The sequence below is a fragment of the Kwoniella pini genome, chromosome 6 (assembly GCF_000512605.2).
Source record: "Kwoniella pini CBS 10737 chromosome 6, complete sequence".
Classification (NCBI taxonomy): Eukaryota; Fungi; Basidiomycota; class Tremellomycetes; order Tremellales; family Cryptococcaceae; genus Kwoniella; species Kwoniella pini.
In genome coordinates, this window is record NC_091721.1 from 1,721,204 (window position 1) to 1,737,527 (window position 16,324).

The 16,324-nt window shown below is 42.9% G+C and overlaps 6 protein-coding genes across 6 annotated transcripts; 2 read left to right on the forward strand and 4 right to left on the reverse strand.

The window, feature by feature from the left end:
* Positions 1-159: 159 nt before the first annotated feature.
* I206_105095 (uncharacterized protein) lies at positions 160-604 on the reverse strand (the record flags this gene model as incomplete). The annotated part of the gene is made up of 2 exons (XM_019154398.1): positions 160-379; positions 447-604. The coding sequence occupies 2 exons, from the start codon at positions 602-604 to the stop codon at positions 160-162; spliced, it is 378 nt and encodes a 125-aa protein (XP_019013138.1).
* A 1,577-nt stretch (positions 605-2,181) lies between these two features.
* I206_105096 (uncharacterized protein) lies at positions 2,182-4,053 on the reverse strand (the record flags this gene model as incomplete). Its single annotated transcript, XM_019154399.1, has 1 exon — positions 2,182-4,053. The coding sequence occupies one exon, from the start codon at positions 4,051-4,053 to the stop codon at positions 2,182-2,184; it is 1,872 nt and encodes a 623-aa protein (XP_019013139.1).
* A 1,388-nt stretch (positions 4,054-5,441) lies between these two features.
* On the reverse strand, positions 5,442-6,167 carry I206_105097 (uncharacterized protein; the record flags this gene model as incomplete). Its single annotated transcript, XM_019154400.1, has 2 exons — positions 5,442-5,605; positions 5,711-6,167. The coding sequence occupies 2 exons, from the start codon at positions 6,165-6,167 to the stop codon at positions 5,442-5,444; spliced, it is 621 nt and encodes a 206-aa protein (XP_019013140.1).
* A 431-nt stretch (positions 6,168-6,598) lies between these two features.
* I206_105098 (uncharacterized protein) lies at positions 6,599-8,359 on the forward strand (the record flags this gene model as incomplete). The annotated part of the gene is made up of 3 exons (XM_019154401.1): positions 6,599-6,685; positions 6,767-8,146; positions 8,258-8,359. The coding sequence occupies 3 exons, from the start codon at positions 6,599-6,601 to the stop codon at positions 8,357-8,359; spliced, it is 1,569 nt and encodes a 522-aa protein (XP_019013141.1).
* A 72-nt stretch (positions 8,360-8,431) lies between these two features.
* Positions 8,432-10,931, reverse strand: I206_105099 (glycylpeptide N-tetradecanoyltransferase; the record flags this gene model as incomplete). Its single annotated transcript, XM_019154402.1, has 12 exons — positions 8,432-8,526; positions 8,591-8,618; positions 8,675-8,740; positions 8,808-9,047; positions 9,156-9,468; positions 9,546-9,716; positions 9,780-9,896; positions 9,960-10,051; positions 10,109-10,276; positions 10,335-10,438; positions 10,498-10,586; positions 10,639-10,931. The coding sequence occupies 12 exons, from the start codon at positions 10,929-10,931 to the stop codon at positions 8,432-8,434; spliced, it is 1,776 nt and encodes a 591-aa protein (XP_019013142.1).
* Positions 10,932-11,233: 302 nt separating this feature from the next.
* Positions 11,234-16,280, forward strand: I206_105100 (uncharacterized protein; the record flags this gene model as incomplete). Its single annotated transcript, XM_070203058.1, has 14 exons — positions 11,234-11,447; positions 11,503-11,600; positions 11,656-11,728; positions 11,786-11,889; positions 11,953-12,066; positions 12,124-12,720; positions 12,771-13,563; positions 13,629-13,747; positions 13,800-13,889; positions 13,944-14,110; positions 14,162-14,678; positions 14,739-14,936; positions 14,988-15,837; positions 15,895-16,280. 14 exons carry the CDS (start codon positions 11,234-11,236, stop codon positions 16,278-16,280), a joined length of 4,320 nt encoding a protein of 1,439 aa, XP_070059159.1.
* Positions 16,281-16,324: the final 44 nt, after the last annotated feature.

Below are 16,324 nucleotides of genomic sequence, written 5' to 3' on the forward strand. Positions count from 1 at the left end.
AGATCGTCGCCAGGACGTTTGAGAGATGCAAAGTAGGAAAGTCGAAAATGCCCAAGATTGATGCTGAATTTGAAGATTTTTAATTGATGGTTTTATGGTATATTTTTGGATGCGTGGTATGGTGACGATTTCTGGGATATATGTGAAGTAAAGAAGGGATTATAAGTATCCCCAGTTTACTTCGAAAACACCTTGATCAAAGTTGTTTCCGGTGAGGTGACCAAAGAGACCTTCTGACATATCTAAATCTCCTGATGAACATGAAGGACATTCGTCGGCAACAGTAGGGAATGCGATGGTGTTTGTCTCGCTGTTCCAAACCCAGATTTTAGATCCACATTTAGATCCATCGTATTGAGCGCTGTTCACAGCGACGACACTACGAGAAGATCAATGATAGTCAGTACTCGTATAAAAAGGTACGAAAGAGTATGTCATATACTCACTAGTCGGATCCAGAGTTGGTCCATCCACATGCACCGAGACCAGCAGCGTAATAAGTTGCGGTACCGGAGTTTTGATCCCTCTTCTCAAATGAGGGAGCAGCAGAAGCCATGGAGAGGGCAGCAAGGGTAGCAAAGATGGTGGATTTACCGAAAAACATTTTGTGAGGAATTGTTATTTTGCGTTTGGTTTTTGATGGTGATACCAGGCGAAGGTTTTTTTAGACTTTTATTTGACTAAGGTCTGTGGTTTAGTTTTGGTATAGATCGAACTTGTCGATATTTGCTAAGTCGATGGATGACTTTTTTGATATATATTTGATAAGATAGATGGAAGGAAAGTTGGACTCGCATATACTGAAGGCGAGGTATTTATACCTTTTTTCATTGAATGGAAAATTCGAATGATGGTAAACTCGATACCCTCGAAAAAGTTTTGAGGTCTTCAGAGATGCGCTTCGTACAAGAGAGCATGATAACTTGTCTTGCCATGTCTATTGGTGACGGTCTCGATCATATACGACTCTTCCCTCAATGTCTTACCCCATGCTTTGGTCTGAATAGATTAATCAGACCCCGCAGGACACTCGAATGAAATCCTTCGAGTCCTGAAGAAACATTTTTATTGATCTTGCTTGTTGAACCTGGACTTTGTCATTCTGCATGAACTATAAAGGTCAGGTTCGACGTCATATAGTGAGGGTAAGAGAAATGACCCTCAATGGAAAGGAGTGCTAGAGGGAATCTCAGACCTCAGTTTTACCTCAATTCTCACAATCGATTGTCTGGACAATTGGTTGCTGAATATGCTAGAATCAAATAAAATTATTTCGTTTCTGACCCCTACTCTGCGCACCTGGTGCGTAGTTCTCATCTGGATGGAAGGGAAAAAATAGACAGAAATAAGATGAAACCGGGGTAGTCATTTTAGTGTGAAACTACGACTACTTAGATCCATTAGTGAAAGAACTAAAAAAATACACTCGGTGGTCCCGACTTCTCGGATTCTTTTAAGCCAAGTGACATCATTTTCGAACAATTTTTTCGGATCTTTACATAATCTGTAGATCTTTAGCCGGACAAGTGACGAACTGTTCCTTCACCAATTTGATCTGACAAGCAAAAGACGCATGACTACAGCTGCAATAAAGCTTATAGTAGTATTGAGCTCGACTATCACATCATTCGCAAGTCAAAGCTATGACAAGTAGTTGGGAAACGTAAAAAACGCTGGAAGATAAATGTACTATATCCGCGGGGTGTGCGGGGGTGGCTTGCGGCATTCTTTAATGAGCCGGGATATTACCTGAATTTCATCGAAAGGGTTGTCTATTTTTCCCGGTTCGTGTATCGTCAGATGGGATTTGCACGATGCGTTGCGACATCTCGAAACAATACAGTCTATCTTATCGTGGGAAAGAACTCTCAATTCGAGATTAGAGGCCTCGAATGAGGATTACCGATATCCCCATTTATAACTATACATACTCGTGCTAAATATCGAGCTGACTCTTGACGGGTTGTGAAATTCATAGCGATGCAGAGCGGAATGAGGTCTTGGTTTAGACATAATATATCGCTTGATCATTGGCATTCATGGCATAAATCACGTATAGACTCTTACATAGATAATATAACAACAACAAGTGATATCGGATCAAAGCATGACTAAAATGCTATTTTGTTCTTTTTTACAATTTAATTTATTAATGATGGGTATACGAATGATCACAAACATTTACATATTTTCAAGATCAATGTAATCCTCAGTATCTTCGGTGTGATTTGAATCCCAATCAGACTCTGTCAGATTGCTCAAATTCGATAAAATCTCTATACCGTCTTCCCCATCTACACCTATACCTTTCTTAGTCGTTCCTAAATCTATTTCAGTCGATTGAGACTGACCTCGCTTATTGAAATGACCGAAAGACCACCAAGCTTTACTTGTATCATCTTTACTGAGACCATCGTCCGAATCTGATTGTACATTTAGTGAGGATAATGATTTTATTGATGTGGTAGGACTTGGACATAAAGTCGAATCTTCAGATGAAGAAGTTGTACTATCAGGTGAAGAACCTAATATTTTACGTCCAGATGAGGTTGAATTCTGACTTTGACTTCGATGTAAATTTTTAATTGGCATAGATAAAGGATTTGGTTGTCGAAGTCTGGAAGTTGTAGGTCTTCTTTGAACAGGTTTAGGAGGAGGTAAGAGTGAATTTGATGGAGACGTAGGTAAAGCAGGTGGACCCATAGTTCCTGATCTATTTGGTGTAGAAGTTCTTGGTATCGTCAATAAGTTTGGAGACGAATGCGTATGCCTATGACCACTTCTCAGGTACGAGGGGAGTGGTCTAGACGGTCTTATAATGCTATTTCCATCACTACTGAGTTTATGATTTGGTGAATTGACATTAGGTAAGCTACCTGAAATAGGTAAAGGACCAGTTTCTATTCCTGGAATATTCTTTAATCGTTCTTTCAGTCGCTCAGAATGCCCAGGTTTTCGACCTCGTTCAGGTACATCATCACCTTGCCCTCTCTTATCCTTTGTGCTCGTGATAGCATTGGGAAAAGACCAAGTAGCAAGTACTGCTATATCTGATACTGAGCTGGTAGACGATATACTACCTCTTCTCGAGTATGAGTCTTTGGCAGGATGATTCGAAAGCGAATGTATATCTTGAACAGACCATGATCGAGGTGAGAGCAGTGGTTTGGCGGTAGATTTGTTTTGAGCTTCCGAGGAAGGCGAATAAGTGATATTTATAGAATTTAATGATGGTGGTGGCATTGTAAAGTATCCGTCCGGTGTCGACCTATTTACGAGAGGGGGAGGTACAGAAGAAGTGGAATTTGCTCTGCCTAAAGACGATTTAACGAATTTGAGCTTAGGTATATCTCCATCTTCGTCACTTTCTTCTTCCAAGGTCAAATCCGATTTCATGCTAGGAGACACCGGACTGATTTTTCTCGCCCCGAAAGGTCGAATAAGTGGGGAAGGAGGCATAGATCTTTTACTTGTTTGTCCCGGTCCATCTAATTCCCCTTCTATGAGTGTTGGTAAACTAATTGCACTTGTAGATGCGAGGGAGTTGCGAGATTTTGAGAATTCCTGTAATTTACCAGTTGGTGGAGGTGGTAGGGAGTATTGACTATTCGGTGAAGACAATGTAGCAGGTTGAGCAGATTGACTTCGCCTATGGTTTGGTCTGGTAGGTGTTTTGGCTGTTGAAGGGGATGAGCAGCTTCTACCTCCATATTCAGCCGACAAGTCACTACCGATTGAAACTCTTTTGTTTCCTGCTATTCCACCACTGACTAATGGTTCCCAATCACCAGTAAGATCCTTTACTGATGCGCTTGCCGGTAGCAAGTTTCCTACATTCTGATTTTGTCCGAGAGGGGTAACGGTAGGAGAAGGCAATGGAATCAATTGACCGCTGGGCGAATCGATGTTACTGCGAACACTAGATTTGGACGTTGATCTAGCGCGAGAGGGTTTGGTAGGTGTATTACGGGTGGGAGGATAGAAGACTTGAGGAGAAGTATCGATCAAACCTCCTAATATCCCGGAAGGAAGTGATGGGAGGCTAAATACCATATTTATATGTTCAAGATCCTCGTTTCTGGTGACTTTTACGTTTTGTATCGGGCGCTCAGCGCATGAGTTGTTATTTTTTTCTCTTGGGCCAGATATCTCGACTTCAGTCAATCCTTGTGAACTAAACCTAAGGTTCCAAGGCCGGTTTTGCTTTGTCGCATAAACTGTTATAGTAGGGGTTCAACTGGCGATGATCACTATAGTAATTATCAGATCAGTTGGTTAGTCAATCAACATATTCGACTCGCACATTAATCCGCAATAAGGAGTCGATTTTCACGAGATGAATGAAAGGACGGCTTGTTTGACTCACGTCTCAACGGCTTATCATTGTTGGGGGTATAGAAAGGAAGGGTTTGGGGATGAGAAACGACAATCCAGAGTATGATTTTGATGACGATTGTATTGATTCGGTATCGTAGAGCTTCATCAATTACCATGAAAGCTGAGAGGAATAATGATGATATAGGGACGATGGGATACAATATGAATATTTCAGGATATCAGAAGGGTGTGATAATTGAAACGAGGTGCTGAATTTGATCTGATGTTTGGCACCGTAGTCGAGTTCCTATTTCCTGAGTTCTGTGGTGTTCGAAGAAGGTACTGACTATCCTATCTCAATATTGTTTTGAATATGGTCTCAACATTCGATGGATTTTCGAATATGCTTGAGACAAACTAGCCTTCCTATCAGTGGTAGTTAAACATTATTAGCATACCTCATCGGATGCGTCATTGAATGCATCTGTCGTCGATCTCCATAGAATAATAACCAGATGCTATCTTTTCCGATTCAAGCCATAGTTGATGGGAAAAAGTGATAAATCCCACAAGATGGTTTTGAGTAAATTGTCCTGGTTATGCGATTTTTGTTTGGCTCCAAACTGAAAATACCGGTATGATACCCAACCGATGGTCTGAATCAAGGGTTAATGACGCCAAACGTAATGTTAATGTTCATTTAGTTTCGGTTCCCGTAAAGCTGTGGTTCCATTTTTACTCGATATTTTCGACGACAGTGTCCATCGTTCATAATGGGAAAGTCCGCAATGGGATTTGCTGAGAATAGCCAAGAGGCTTTATACATATCGGAATAGCACTACTAACTCATCAAGCCAAACGCCTATCTCTTGTGTCAATCAATTTTAAGCTTCTACAGTCATGGTATAGTCTCCATTGCTCAAGCTATGTAGCTAGCCAATTGATCAACAAATATCCGTATCTCAAATGTACCACTATGCATTATGTGATCCGATCACTACGGAGACTATTGTCATGATGTCCGCTAACAAAGCTGATCATTGCAATAACTGATATGCTGCATAGGTTTTACATCGATGAAACCATAAAGCACAACGCGCCCAGTGAAATGTCCAATTCTCCAACTAAGTTATCTGGGTTAATCCATCGTGATTCGGCGACGATATTAGAGTGTTAGGTGGTGCAAACGCTGCGCTGATAATACGTATAGCTAGGAGAATTCGATGTATGGATAAAACGATCTGTACAATCCTTGAAGCCAGACCGGGTTTCGGTTGATCTTTTACTTCTATGAAATATCGATATTTAGCTAATCTTTCAAAGACGAGCATACTCCACAAATAGCCATTGTTGCGTATTTGAAATAGATTTGAGGGTTATTGAGCGGACTCACCAGGGTTTATCAACTTGAAAATTCCTCTAATCTCATCAATCGAACATATCAACCCGGTACCAACCGCAACGATGGTCGTAAGGTCTAACGGCCTCTTCCAAGCGTTCAAACGAGGAACGAATGGCAAAGTACTGGTTCTCCAAGCTAATAACCATAATATTAATACTTTAATCAATCGACTATCTGACGATTTAACAATTTTCCATCCACCTATTCTTTTCAAAGTACGTAATATTGCTCCTAAACTAGCTAATAGTGAATAAGTATATATTAATCTAACTATACATCTAGTAACTTCCATAGGTCTTGAATCAGGTAAAGTATCAAAAGCTGAAGAAGGTAAAAAAGGAAGTGTTATAGTCATCATGAATGCTTCTATTCGTATTTGACGTAATTGTTGAAATGGTGGAATAGCTAAAGAAATCAGGAATAGGACAAAAATTGGAATGGTGGACATGGTGTCGAAACTTATTATCTGGTCACTTCGGTCGAGTGACTGGCAGATGTTGTCTGTCAAGAGAATTAAACTTGCTTGGGACTTTCTCAAAATCTAGTCAAGGTGCCATTCGGTACAGCTGTCGACATGATCAACTTTGTTCAATTCCTCGTCAAGGATGAAAATCCAGCGCGTCGAAAGGCTTCATCCCTGATTGGCGGCTTTGGCCGGATCAATATGTCAGTACTTCCGTGGCAGTCACAATTTGATATCCTTTGAGAAAGAATCATGAAAGGTTTGTTACAACCTTTGATCGAGAGTAATTTGCTCTAAATGGGAAGACTGACTTGTGACTTTGCATGATCCATGTTACCATCTTTCGTATCTTGTTGCTGACCCCATCATAGGATAGAGCACTTGATAAATGAAATACTAACGAGTCAAATCAAATAATGAACTCCTCTTTATCCGATAGAAGAATACTTTCGACGACTTGGGAAGTTTTAGACAGAACACCGAATCCAATATTTGGATATCCAGTAAGTCCACTTTATCCACATACTTTACTCTGATTTGGTAGAAATCAACCTACCGTCATGTATCTCTGACAAATGCGATAGGCTTTAAAAGTCCCTGACTTATATCATGCTTTAAACACAACATCAGCGATATTAGACATACATCGTATTGTATCAGTCTTAGAGGACAATACTGAGAATCTCTTAGGAGGTAGACATGATATATCGTTAAAATCAGTACGACAAGGTCAAACCAAAGATCATTGGATAGTTTTCAAACCTAATCCTATATCTGATATTGAAGCAAATGAAATACAACAGAAGACATTGGAATTGTTACCGGATTTGCCAGGTGGTGAAGCTTATATAAAGAAACAACCTAAATCTGCTAGACAGAAAATATTCCAAGCTTTAGGTATGCGGCGAAATCAACCTAATCACGATATAACAAAAACGAAGCACGAAAATATTCTTGAATCTGGAATGCTTGAAAGGGAAGAACATGAGCCAAAGGGATCTGAATATCGTGTTAGGCCGAAATTACTAAATGAAGATGAACGATCAGACTCAGTCTTCGGGATCCATTCACCAAAGCAAATGTATGATGATAAAGCACAAGAAAGTCGGCCTGCACAGACTGAAGAATGGCACCAACTAAAGGATGAGCGTCAAGTACATGAAATCAGATCAAACGACCGAAGGCAACCAGAGAGGAAAGGTACAGAATGGGATATAATTGATTCGTATAATTACGGGTCAGACGAGGACCAAAACGAAGAGTTACAAAATCCTCAGAATATCGAGAACACTAAAAGCAAGGGGTCGGATGGACAAATCCTAGATGAAATCAGAGACAATCGCGAAATGAAAATTCGATTAAAGAGTAAATTTGAAGATGAAGAAATTTCACTGAATAATCGAAATCTCATTGATTGTGATAAAAACAAATATAGAGATTTCGAAGGTACAATTGGCAAGTATTTTGATGAGTATGTGGCAGATGAGATGAAAGAGCAAGATCAAGAGCAACCAGATGAAAGTCATGAGGTGGTTAACAGTGTAAGCGGAGACGTACGAAGCCAAGACAGAGATTTTTCGGGTATGAAGAACGAAGATAAGCTCGTTGATCATGAACAGCATAAGAGTGAGATATCCAAAGAGAAAACAAAAGGTTCTTCGACTTCCAAATCAAGATCAAGATCCTCCAGCGAGGAGATGGATAGACATAGGAAAGAACATATAAACAAAGCAGATTTACAAGTCAAACGAATGGAGGATAGATCAAAATATCATAGAGCTGAACCTCACTCACGTGACCACCACCAGAAGCTTGATGCCGAATCACAACATCACAGAAAGCGTAATAGCCATTCCAAAACACATGATTCGTCAGATAAAAACACTTCATATCCTGATGAAATCAATACTCCGTTTTTGATTAAATCATTTAAGGGCTTACCTTTCGAACCTGATTTAAGTATCGTAAGTCCAATTAACCAAATGCTTGACTTTATCCTTTTACATTCACTTATTCCTTACCTTGCCATCAACCTCAAAACCGTTCATTCAGCTAATTGATTATTGCAATTTCAGTTCGATTCGTTATTATGGATTAAAGATGGATGGCAACTACTAGTTGCTGAGTTAGTAGCTGTATTAGGAGTAGTATATATAATTCAAGCTACAGGTCTCTAGGAAAAATGCAATGCATGATATTCGTTAAATGCATCAATTAATTCTATATTCAGCTCGTATGTGCAGGTTTGACTAAAGCATTACTACTCCTATACCTGAACTTTGCTTTTGAGATGTCGTCCTTTGACCTCCGTCAATGGGTGCACAACTCCAATTATACAAGTAATCTGTCGATACAAAGCTGAATTAGCAAATTGCTATTTATAATAGAGAAGAAAAGGTTATACTCACAATTCAAATAACCATCTCCTGGACCGAACTGAACAAATCCCATGATGAGCTCCTATTCAGACTCGGATAGATAGAATAGCTTACCTTCTGTTCTTGTAAGAACATGTTATTATCCAAACAACTCAGCCCATTGAGCACATCGAATCCAGCCTATCATTACACGAGTCAATTCCGCTCTAACCTTTGTATTGTAATGTTAAGGTGAAGATACACTCACAGCCTTTGCGATACTCAACATGTCATTACACAAAGCGTTCAATCTTTCTTCTAATTTCTTACTCGCCTTAGCATCATGAGTAGCAGCATCATCTGATGATCCACCAGGAGAGAAAATCACATCTGAGGCGTAATAGAACAAATATGCAGCGTTCAGCATATCATGTTTAGGATGTTTCATTATTGTTGATGGAAGTGAATAGAATGACATGAAATCTGTTATCAAGTGTGTTGTAGGGTCCTACAATGATTTCATAGAGTCAGCTTCATCGTTTCTTCTCATGCAGGGTCTCTCCTGCTCGGACTTTCGATGATGCCTTGCATAGCAAAGAATGATGATGGGACTCACCTCGACAACATATGACCAAACTACTTGTTCTACCCTCTTTCCATCAATCTCCCTCCCTTGACCAGACAAGAACCAATGTTCTACTTCGTCGTCTTTTCCAAATGTTTGAGCTACATCGAATCTCGCCAAGTATTTTCTCAGCAAATTTCCAACCTGAGGTACGTCGGACTGATTCATTTCACGGAACCCTGGTATTCGAGGATGAGGAGGAACCGAATAAGATTTGACCAATCGAGCGATTGTATAACCTCGAGGTAAAGGAGAAAAGCCAATATCTACTAATTTAGGTGGGTTCAAATTTCTGTGCCAGTATCTGTGTAAGGTGTATGTCAGCATTGTGGCATCCTGATATAAACATATAATCTCGTATCATAAAGTAAGATCACTCACCGACAAGTTCCAATAGGTGTTGGAATTACCACACCACCAGTATATATAGCTTGCCATACATTTTCTAAATTCACTCTTCTAGTCACTTCTTTGATCAAAACAGGCGTTAATCTCTTCGAACGTAATTTTTTGTGTACACAAAGGAAATTGATATCCGCCGCATCGAAAGTCCTGCCATCATGACCCTTAGCTGAATTTTCCGGAGCTTGGATCTCTTCTAGCTATTGTACTTACTTTGACCTGACACGAATCTCAATATTTATACCAGATATGAAGGCTATCAATTTGCCTGTCTTTTGAACTCTCACTCCGATGTGCCAATTGGGGAAATATCCCGGGGCGGTCAAAGCCCTAGCAGTCCACACTTCATCAGCCTGCGTATTGCGCATGCGCGGACAGCTGGAGATAACTCACCAAAGTAAGAATTCTTTTGAGTATTTGAACCTGAACATGGCTTCATCGTCTTCAACGTAATTCTCAGATAACAAGTCGTACACCTCTTTACACTAGAAATGCCCTTGGGTAAGCTGTTATTGACATTGGTACCGCAGGACGTAGCTCACCTGCACTTCGTTCTTGATATCTATCAAACTCCATACAAAGCCTGAGGGTAATGAGCCTGGATCTTGCTTAACATCTGCAAGGGTTTTATGCTCATCTATAGGCCCTTCTTCTAGTATTGCTCGGGAGGTACCGGTAGGGAATTGAGGTACAGGTTGTGTTTTCCAAAACTATGTTCGAACCATAAGCTGTCCAGGTCCTCGTGATAAACTCATAAACGGAGCTTACTTTGTGTTCACCAAGGTTCTTCGTATTCGACTTGTTACCCAATGCCATCTTACCTTCTAAGATCTTCATTAAATCAGCAGCCTTCAACGCTTTCTGGATTTCCTCTAAATCCGTCATAACGTATGTCAGCTTAAGTCGCATTGAGACGGTAAGACGAGCTGACCATCAGTAGCAGCGTTTGACTCTTGAGGATCCATTTGTTCCCTGACAGCATCTATGACTTGCTGAGGTGCTTGTCCTGTAGCGATATTTCTGAGTATAGATATCAGCTTCTGCATTGTCTCTCACATTTTAACAAGCTTACTTCAACTTCTGAACAGCTTTCGAAGCTTTTCCCTTCTTCTTCTTCTTTTTCTTCTTCTTACCACCTTCACCACCTGCTCCGTCTACTCCCCCTTCTCCTATCACTCTATCATCATCCCCTTCTTCTCCTTCTACATCATCGTCATCACTCTCATCTTCAGCCCCGGCATCTTCACCTAACTTTTGAAATTTCTCCAAGACTTCAGCTACTTCTGGCTGAGCTTCACCTGGGACGGTTTGCGAGGAAGAAGTTGCATTTCCTACGGGCAGCGCATCATCTTGAGGGACAGGCATCCTGCTTCAGAGGTGTTGAAGCTGTTATAGCTAACTTCATATGATCACAAAATAATTAGGCATAACAACAATACTCTTTTTTCCAAACCAAGGAGAATGTCGTCACTGTACGTACATTATGGTTAAATGGGTAACTCGAATACATTTCACCAATTACTTCTTAAACATCACTACCGCGTCTACTTTTCCATGCTTCTTTCATTGGTATCCATTCGTTTTCCTACATTCATCATTTTGTGATTCTCATATAGCCAACAGGACGCTTGTCATTGTCCTGGCGAGTGAGAATTCATACAATCACGATGGCATCCGAACAACCCCCATCGGGAGCTTCTTCCGAGCTTCTTCCTCCTCCTGAACCTCAACCTTCAGAAACTACATCAGAAGATATAAGGCGTCAAGTGGAACAAGAACAAGCTTTAGCTGATGCTCAACGTAAAGTCAAACAGCTAGAGGAGGAGATAGAAAAGGTAAAGAAAGAGAAGAGTGATATTGAGAACGATAAAGAGGGTGCACGTAAGTGATCAGCTCACACTGATCTAGGTTTGACTCAAGCTGAGTTTCGTGGTAGTATCAACAACGAATCAGCTTCGAACGCAACTATCTGCATTACAGTCATCTCATCACAAATCCACGTCCGAGTTATCAGTATTGCAAACTAGGATAGAAGTGAGCTAATGTCCCATCTCTTGCGACTATATCAAGCTAACAAACAGTTCTCTAGGCGATTGAGCGGGAAAAAAAGGAGCTGTTCGACGAGACGGAGAGACTTCAACAGCGATCGAATAAGAATACCCGTGAGCCGGAGAAACTGCTACAACGCTAAAGACTTAAGCTCATATTTGCCGTTGCAGAGGAGCTATATGCTCTTCGAGCTCAAAAGACTGATTCTTCCGCGAAGATCGCTCATCTTGATGTGGAAGTCTCGGAGCTGCGGATGACAACTGAGACAGCCAAGGTGGGTCAACACTGCCGCCTGAATTATAGTCCAGGGTCGCAGAGCTGAAATGCGGTTATGTAGTTCAACGAGAAACGTAGTGTCCAGGCTTTAGAAAGCGCTCGTGCAGAAGTACTGCATCTCAGTAAAGCCGTTACTGATGTCGAGGAAAGATTCGGACGATACAGGGCTGAAAAAGTTTGTTCCTTTCTTACACCGTGCTCATGCATCACATCAGACTGACGGTGATTGTAGCAAGCGGAACAATCGCAAACTCGTGCTGAGCATGAAATCCTCCTTACCCGTCTGAATACCGTCGAAAACTCTTATCGATCCCTACAACGAACATATAATGACCAATCTCAACGACTATCGGAGGCTCACGCCAACATCGCTACTCTTACATCCGCCGCTGCAGCAAAGAAAGCATCAGTATCAATGGAATTCCATCAGTTACTGGAAGAAAACCGTATACTAGAGAAGAGGGGCGAAGAAGCTAGATCCACTGTGAACGACCGGGAAGCAGAGCTTGAAAGGATGGCTGAGTCGTACGGTGAGAAAGAAAAAAACTGGGAAGAGAAATGGAAGAAAGAGGAAAGGTCCAGAAAAGAAGCTGAGAAGAGAGCTGAAGATCTCAAGATTGTGGTAGAGCGTCTAGCTCTTGCCGGAGGGGAAGGAACAGATATTAGTCCAGCTGCTGCTCTTGCAGGTGGTATGAAGGCTAGTGGAAAGACATATACCCAATTCTACACCGATTACACCATCCAAGAAGGGAAGTTGAGAGCAGCGGAGAATGAAGTGGCCAGATTGACGGGATTGTTGGATGAGATTGGTCAAGATATAGCTGAGAAGGTAGGCTCATTCGTTGTTGACTTTCGGACTCGCTAACTCAGGTGCTGCAGAAACCCCTCCTTGATGAGCAAGCTGCTGAGCATGGTCGAGCGATTGATCGAGCCAACACTCTTGCTGCTGAGCTAGCGACAGTCATGTCTACTCGTGATGCTTACGATAACCAAGTGAGATCGCTCAACGCAGCAGCTACACATCATCGAGAAGAAGCCACTTCGCTGCAAAGCACAGTTGACGATCTTTCTCGTCAAGTGCAAGGCTTAATCCGACAGATTGCAATAAGGGATGATCCTTCGCTAGCTTCCGTATCTATCGACGGCACATCGACGGTGGAAGGGGATATCATAACTGATCATCTGTTAGAATTCAGGTCGATTAGATCATTGCAGGAACAGAATCAAAAATTACTGAGATTGACCAGAAGCTTGATGGCTAAGTTAGATCAAAGGGAGATCACTCGGGCCAGTGCAAGTCAAGATGATGTGGACACTGGTGCAAGTTTGGATAAAGCCACAGAAACAATAACCAAGCTTCACTCTCAGTTATTGGAAGCTCAGAAGAAGATTACTGAAGCTACGAGAGAACGGGACTTCTTTAGTAAATTGTTGGCTAAAGGAGAAGGTCTCAAGTGGAATAATTCGACACCGACCGGACCATTTGAAGACGGCACCGATGCATCTCATCAATTAAACGTGACCGCCTTGCAGACTGAGTTAGATTTGGTCAAGAACAGGGCTGATGTGGAGGTAAAAGAAGCAAAAGAGGAGATCAAGGTCAAGACTGAGCAAATTGGTGTAGCAGAAGTCGAAAAGGCAAAGGCGGAAGCTAAGGTTGGATTACTTGAGGGTAAGCCGGAACACCTGGGAGTGTGCGGAAGTGGTCACATAGCTCATGGTTTCGGATTGCGCTAGAACAATCGCGAATGCTCAACGAGGCCAATGCCCTGCAGAAACAGGAATACACCAATCTTGAGGCTCAATACAGACAATTGCAAAATGCCATTTCACATGCGCATAACGAACAACGTAGCGTAAGCTTACTTTTAGCTGATGATTCGGAAACCGGCTAACAAATTACCTCAGGCACTCGAGCAAGTCGCCACTCGTCAAGCTGAGGCTGATAGGTTGAGGAACGAGACCGCATTATTGAGAGCCGAGAAAGAACAGTGGAAGGTCAGTCACTTTAAACGATATTTGAAGGATCTCCGACTGATTACGTATGCGTAGAGCACCGAAAGTCGATTACAATCTGACTTCGCCCAAGTTCAATCTGAAAGGGTTAGACTGCAACAGCTCATCGACAACCTTAAGACTGTCGCTAGCGAAGCCGAGAAGAGCCGATCGGAGGAGCGAACGCAAATGGAGAAGCGCGCTGAGGAATTACAAAGAGAAGCGTCAGTTGGTAAAAACTTTACACATTCCGACCCGCTGATGTTTTGCCGTAGTACTGCTCTCCGAAACCAAATTGAACAGGCACGCTCTGAAACTCGTGCAGTCGAAGCACAAGTAGCAGATTTCGAGGCTCGATTGTCTGCAGCAACTTCATCCGTCCGAGCAGAGAAAGAAGCCTCAGATGCTCTAGCCAATACTCGGTCCGAAGAGATCAAGACCCTCCAAGCCGAAGTCGAGCGACTCAAAACCGAATCCGAGAACAGATATAGGATTGGGATCAACTGGAAGAGGCGAGCCGATACCCTTACCGAAACCCAGAATACAACTGCTCAATCTCATACTGAAGCGCTCGAAGCTAAAGATAAGGAGATCAAAGAAGTCACCAGCAAGATCGAGGGACTCAACAGCGAGATCGCGAGTCATAAAACCAATATTGGAGAGATCGAGAAGAAATTAGAAGAGGCTGAGCGTGTCAATGGACTGAAAGAGGGTACCGTACAAAGATTACAGTCCGAGTTGACCAAGGCTCAAAGTGGCGCAGCTCCTGCTACAACGGATAAATCAGCTGAGGTAAGCTCTGATTGGCTTATCTTACTGTCCGATTAGACACAAGCTGATTTGTCGGATCAGCTCGCTGCCCTCCAACAAAAGCTTGAACAGACTCAAAAAGACCTCGAAGAAGCTAAAGCTCAAGCTTCTGCAGCTGTCGGAGGGGCTTCTACTTCTACTGCAGTGCCAGCAGAGACTGCAGCTTTGACGGACGCCGAGAGGGCTGAATTAACATCAAAGGTTGAGCAACTGCAGAAGGAGAAAGATGAAGGTGATCAAGTGAGATCCTTTGCGCGTTACGTTTGATTTCCCAGCTGACGGAATACTCAGCGATATGCTGATAATGTTACGCGAGTTAACCGAGTCAACGCTTCGATGAAGGCTAGATTAGACCAATTAACGACCGAACGGAACGCCGCTCAGAGTACCGTTGAATCACTACAAGCTAAAGTGTCCGAACTGGAGAAAAAAATCGCCGATCTCGAAGCTTCTGGTACCGGATCCGCCGCTCCTGGCGGTTCAACGGACGGGGCTGTCGATCAAGCCAAGACAGACGAAGCTGTCAATTCTGCTGTGTCAGCTCGGGAAGCAGAATTAGTCGCTGAACACCAAAAGGCATTAGAATCTTTGCGAGCATCGACAGCAGGCTCTGATGATTTACAAGCTAAGGAAGCTGAACTCAACGCTTCCTTCGACAAAAAAGTACAGGAAGCTGTCAAGACTCAATCTGAATCGATACAGACCGAAGCTACAACTCTAAAAGGGCAAGTGGTAGAGTTGACCACCAAAGTCAAAGCTTTAGAGAGACAAGTGAAGACAGCGGAAATTAGCAGGAAGACCCTTGAAAGGCAAAAAGCTGAAGTTGAGAAAAAACTGGAAGCTGCCTCTGGCTCTGCACCAGCTGCTACGCCTACACCTGTAGCGAGTGCGTTCGGCGTACCGATTCCGGCCACAGCTGGTTTATCGGCGACTGCTGGTGCCTTCCAGCCTCAAACCTCTCAGACTCAAAATTCTCCGTTGACCCAAACCGCTCAAACTGCTCCAACGACATCACCAGCCGAAGGATCAACTGCTACTGCTGGCTCGCCATCCCGAGGTATACCAAGAGGACGAGCAAGAGGGGTTGTTAGAGGGACTGCACGAGGCGGTGCGGCTACGAGAGCGAATTCCGTTCTGAGCAGTGAGTCTAGCTTGTTATCAATCGGTAATACACCGAAAGCTGATTCCATATATTCAGCTGTAAATGCAACTCTCAACCAAGCTGGCACACCCGCTGCTGCCACTCCTGCGGCGGTGGCTGCAGCAGCTCCACCCGCTTCGGCAAATCCGACCTCACCGACCGGCGGAACGAAAAGACCTTTAGAAGAAGGAGAAGTATCGACTGAAAATTCCGGGGAAAGCTCAACTCAAGGTGATATAATAGCTCGAATACAAGGGTCGGCTGAAAGAGGCAGAGTGTTGAAGAGGCCAAGAGGAGCTCCTGCGCGAGGAGGTGCAAGGGGAGGTGCAAGAGGTGGAAGGAGGAGTAGTGCGGGTGGATCGACGACAGGTGGAGCAGAGGGTAGCGCACAAGGTGGAACTGGGGATAGTACTGAAGGTGGAGCAGGTGCGCCACCTAGTTAATGAAGCTGGGACGAAGTTTAACGGATAGTATCATTGGACATCGA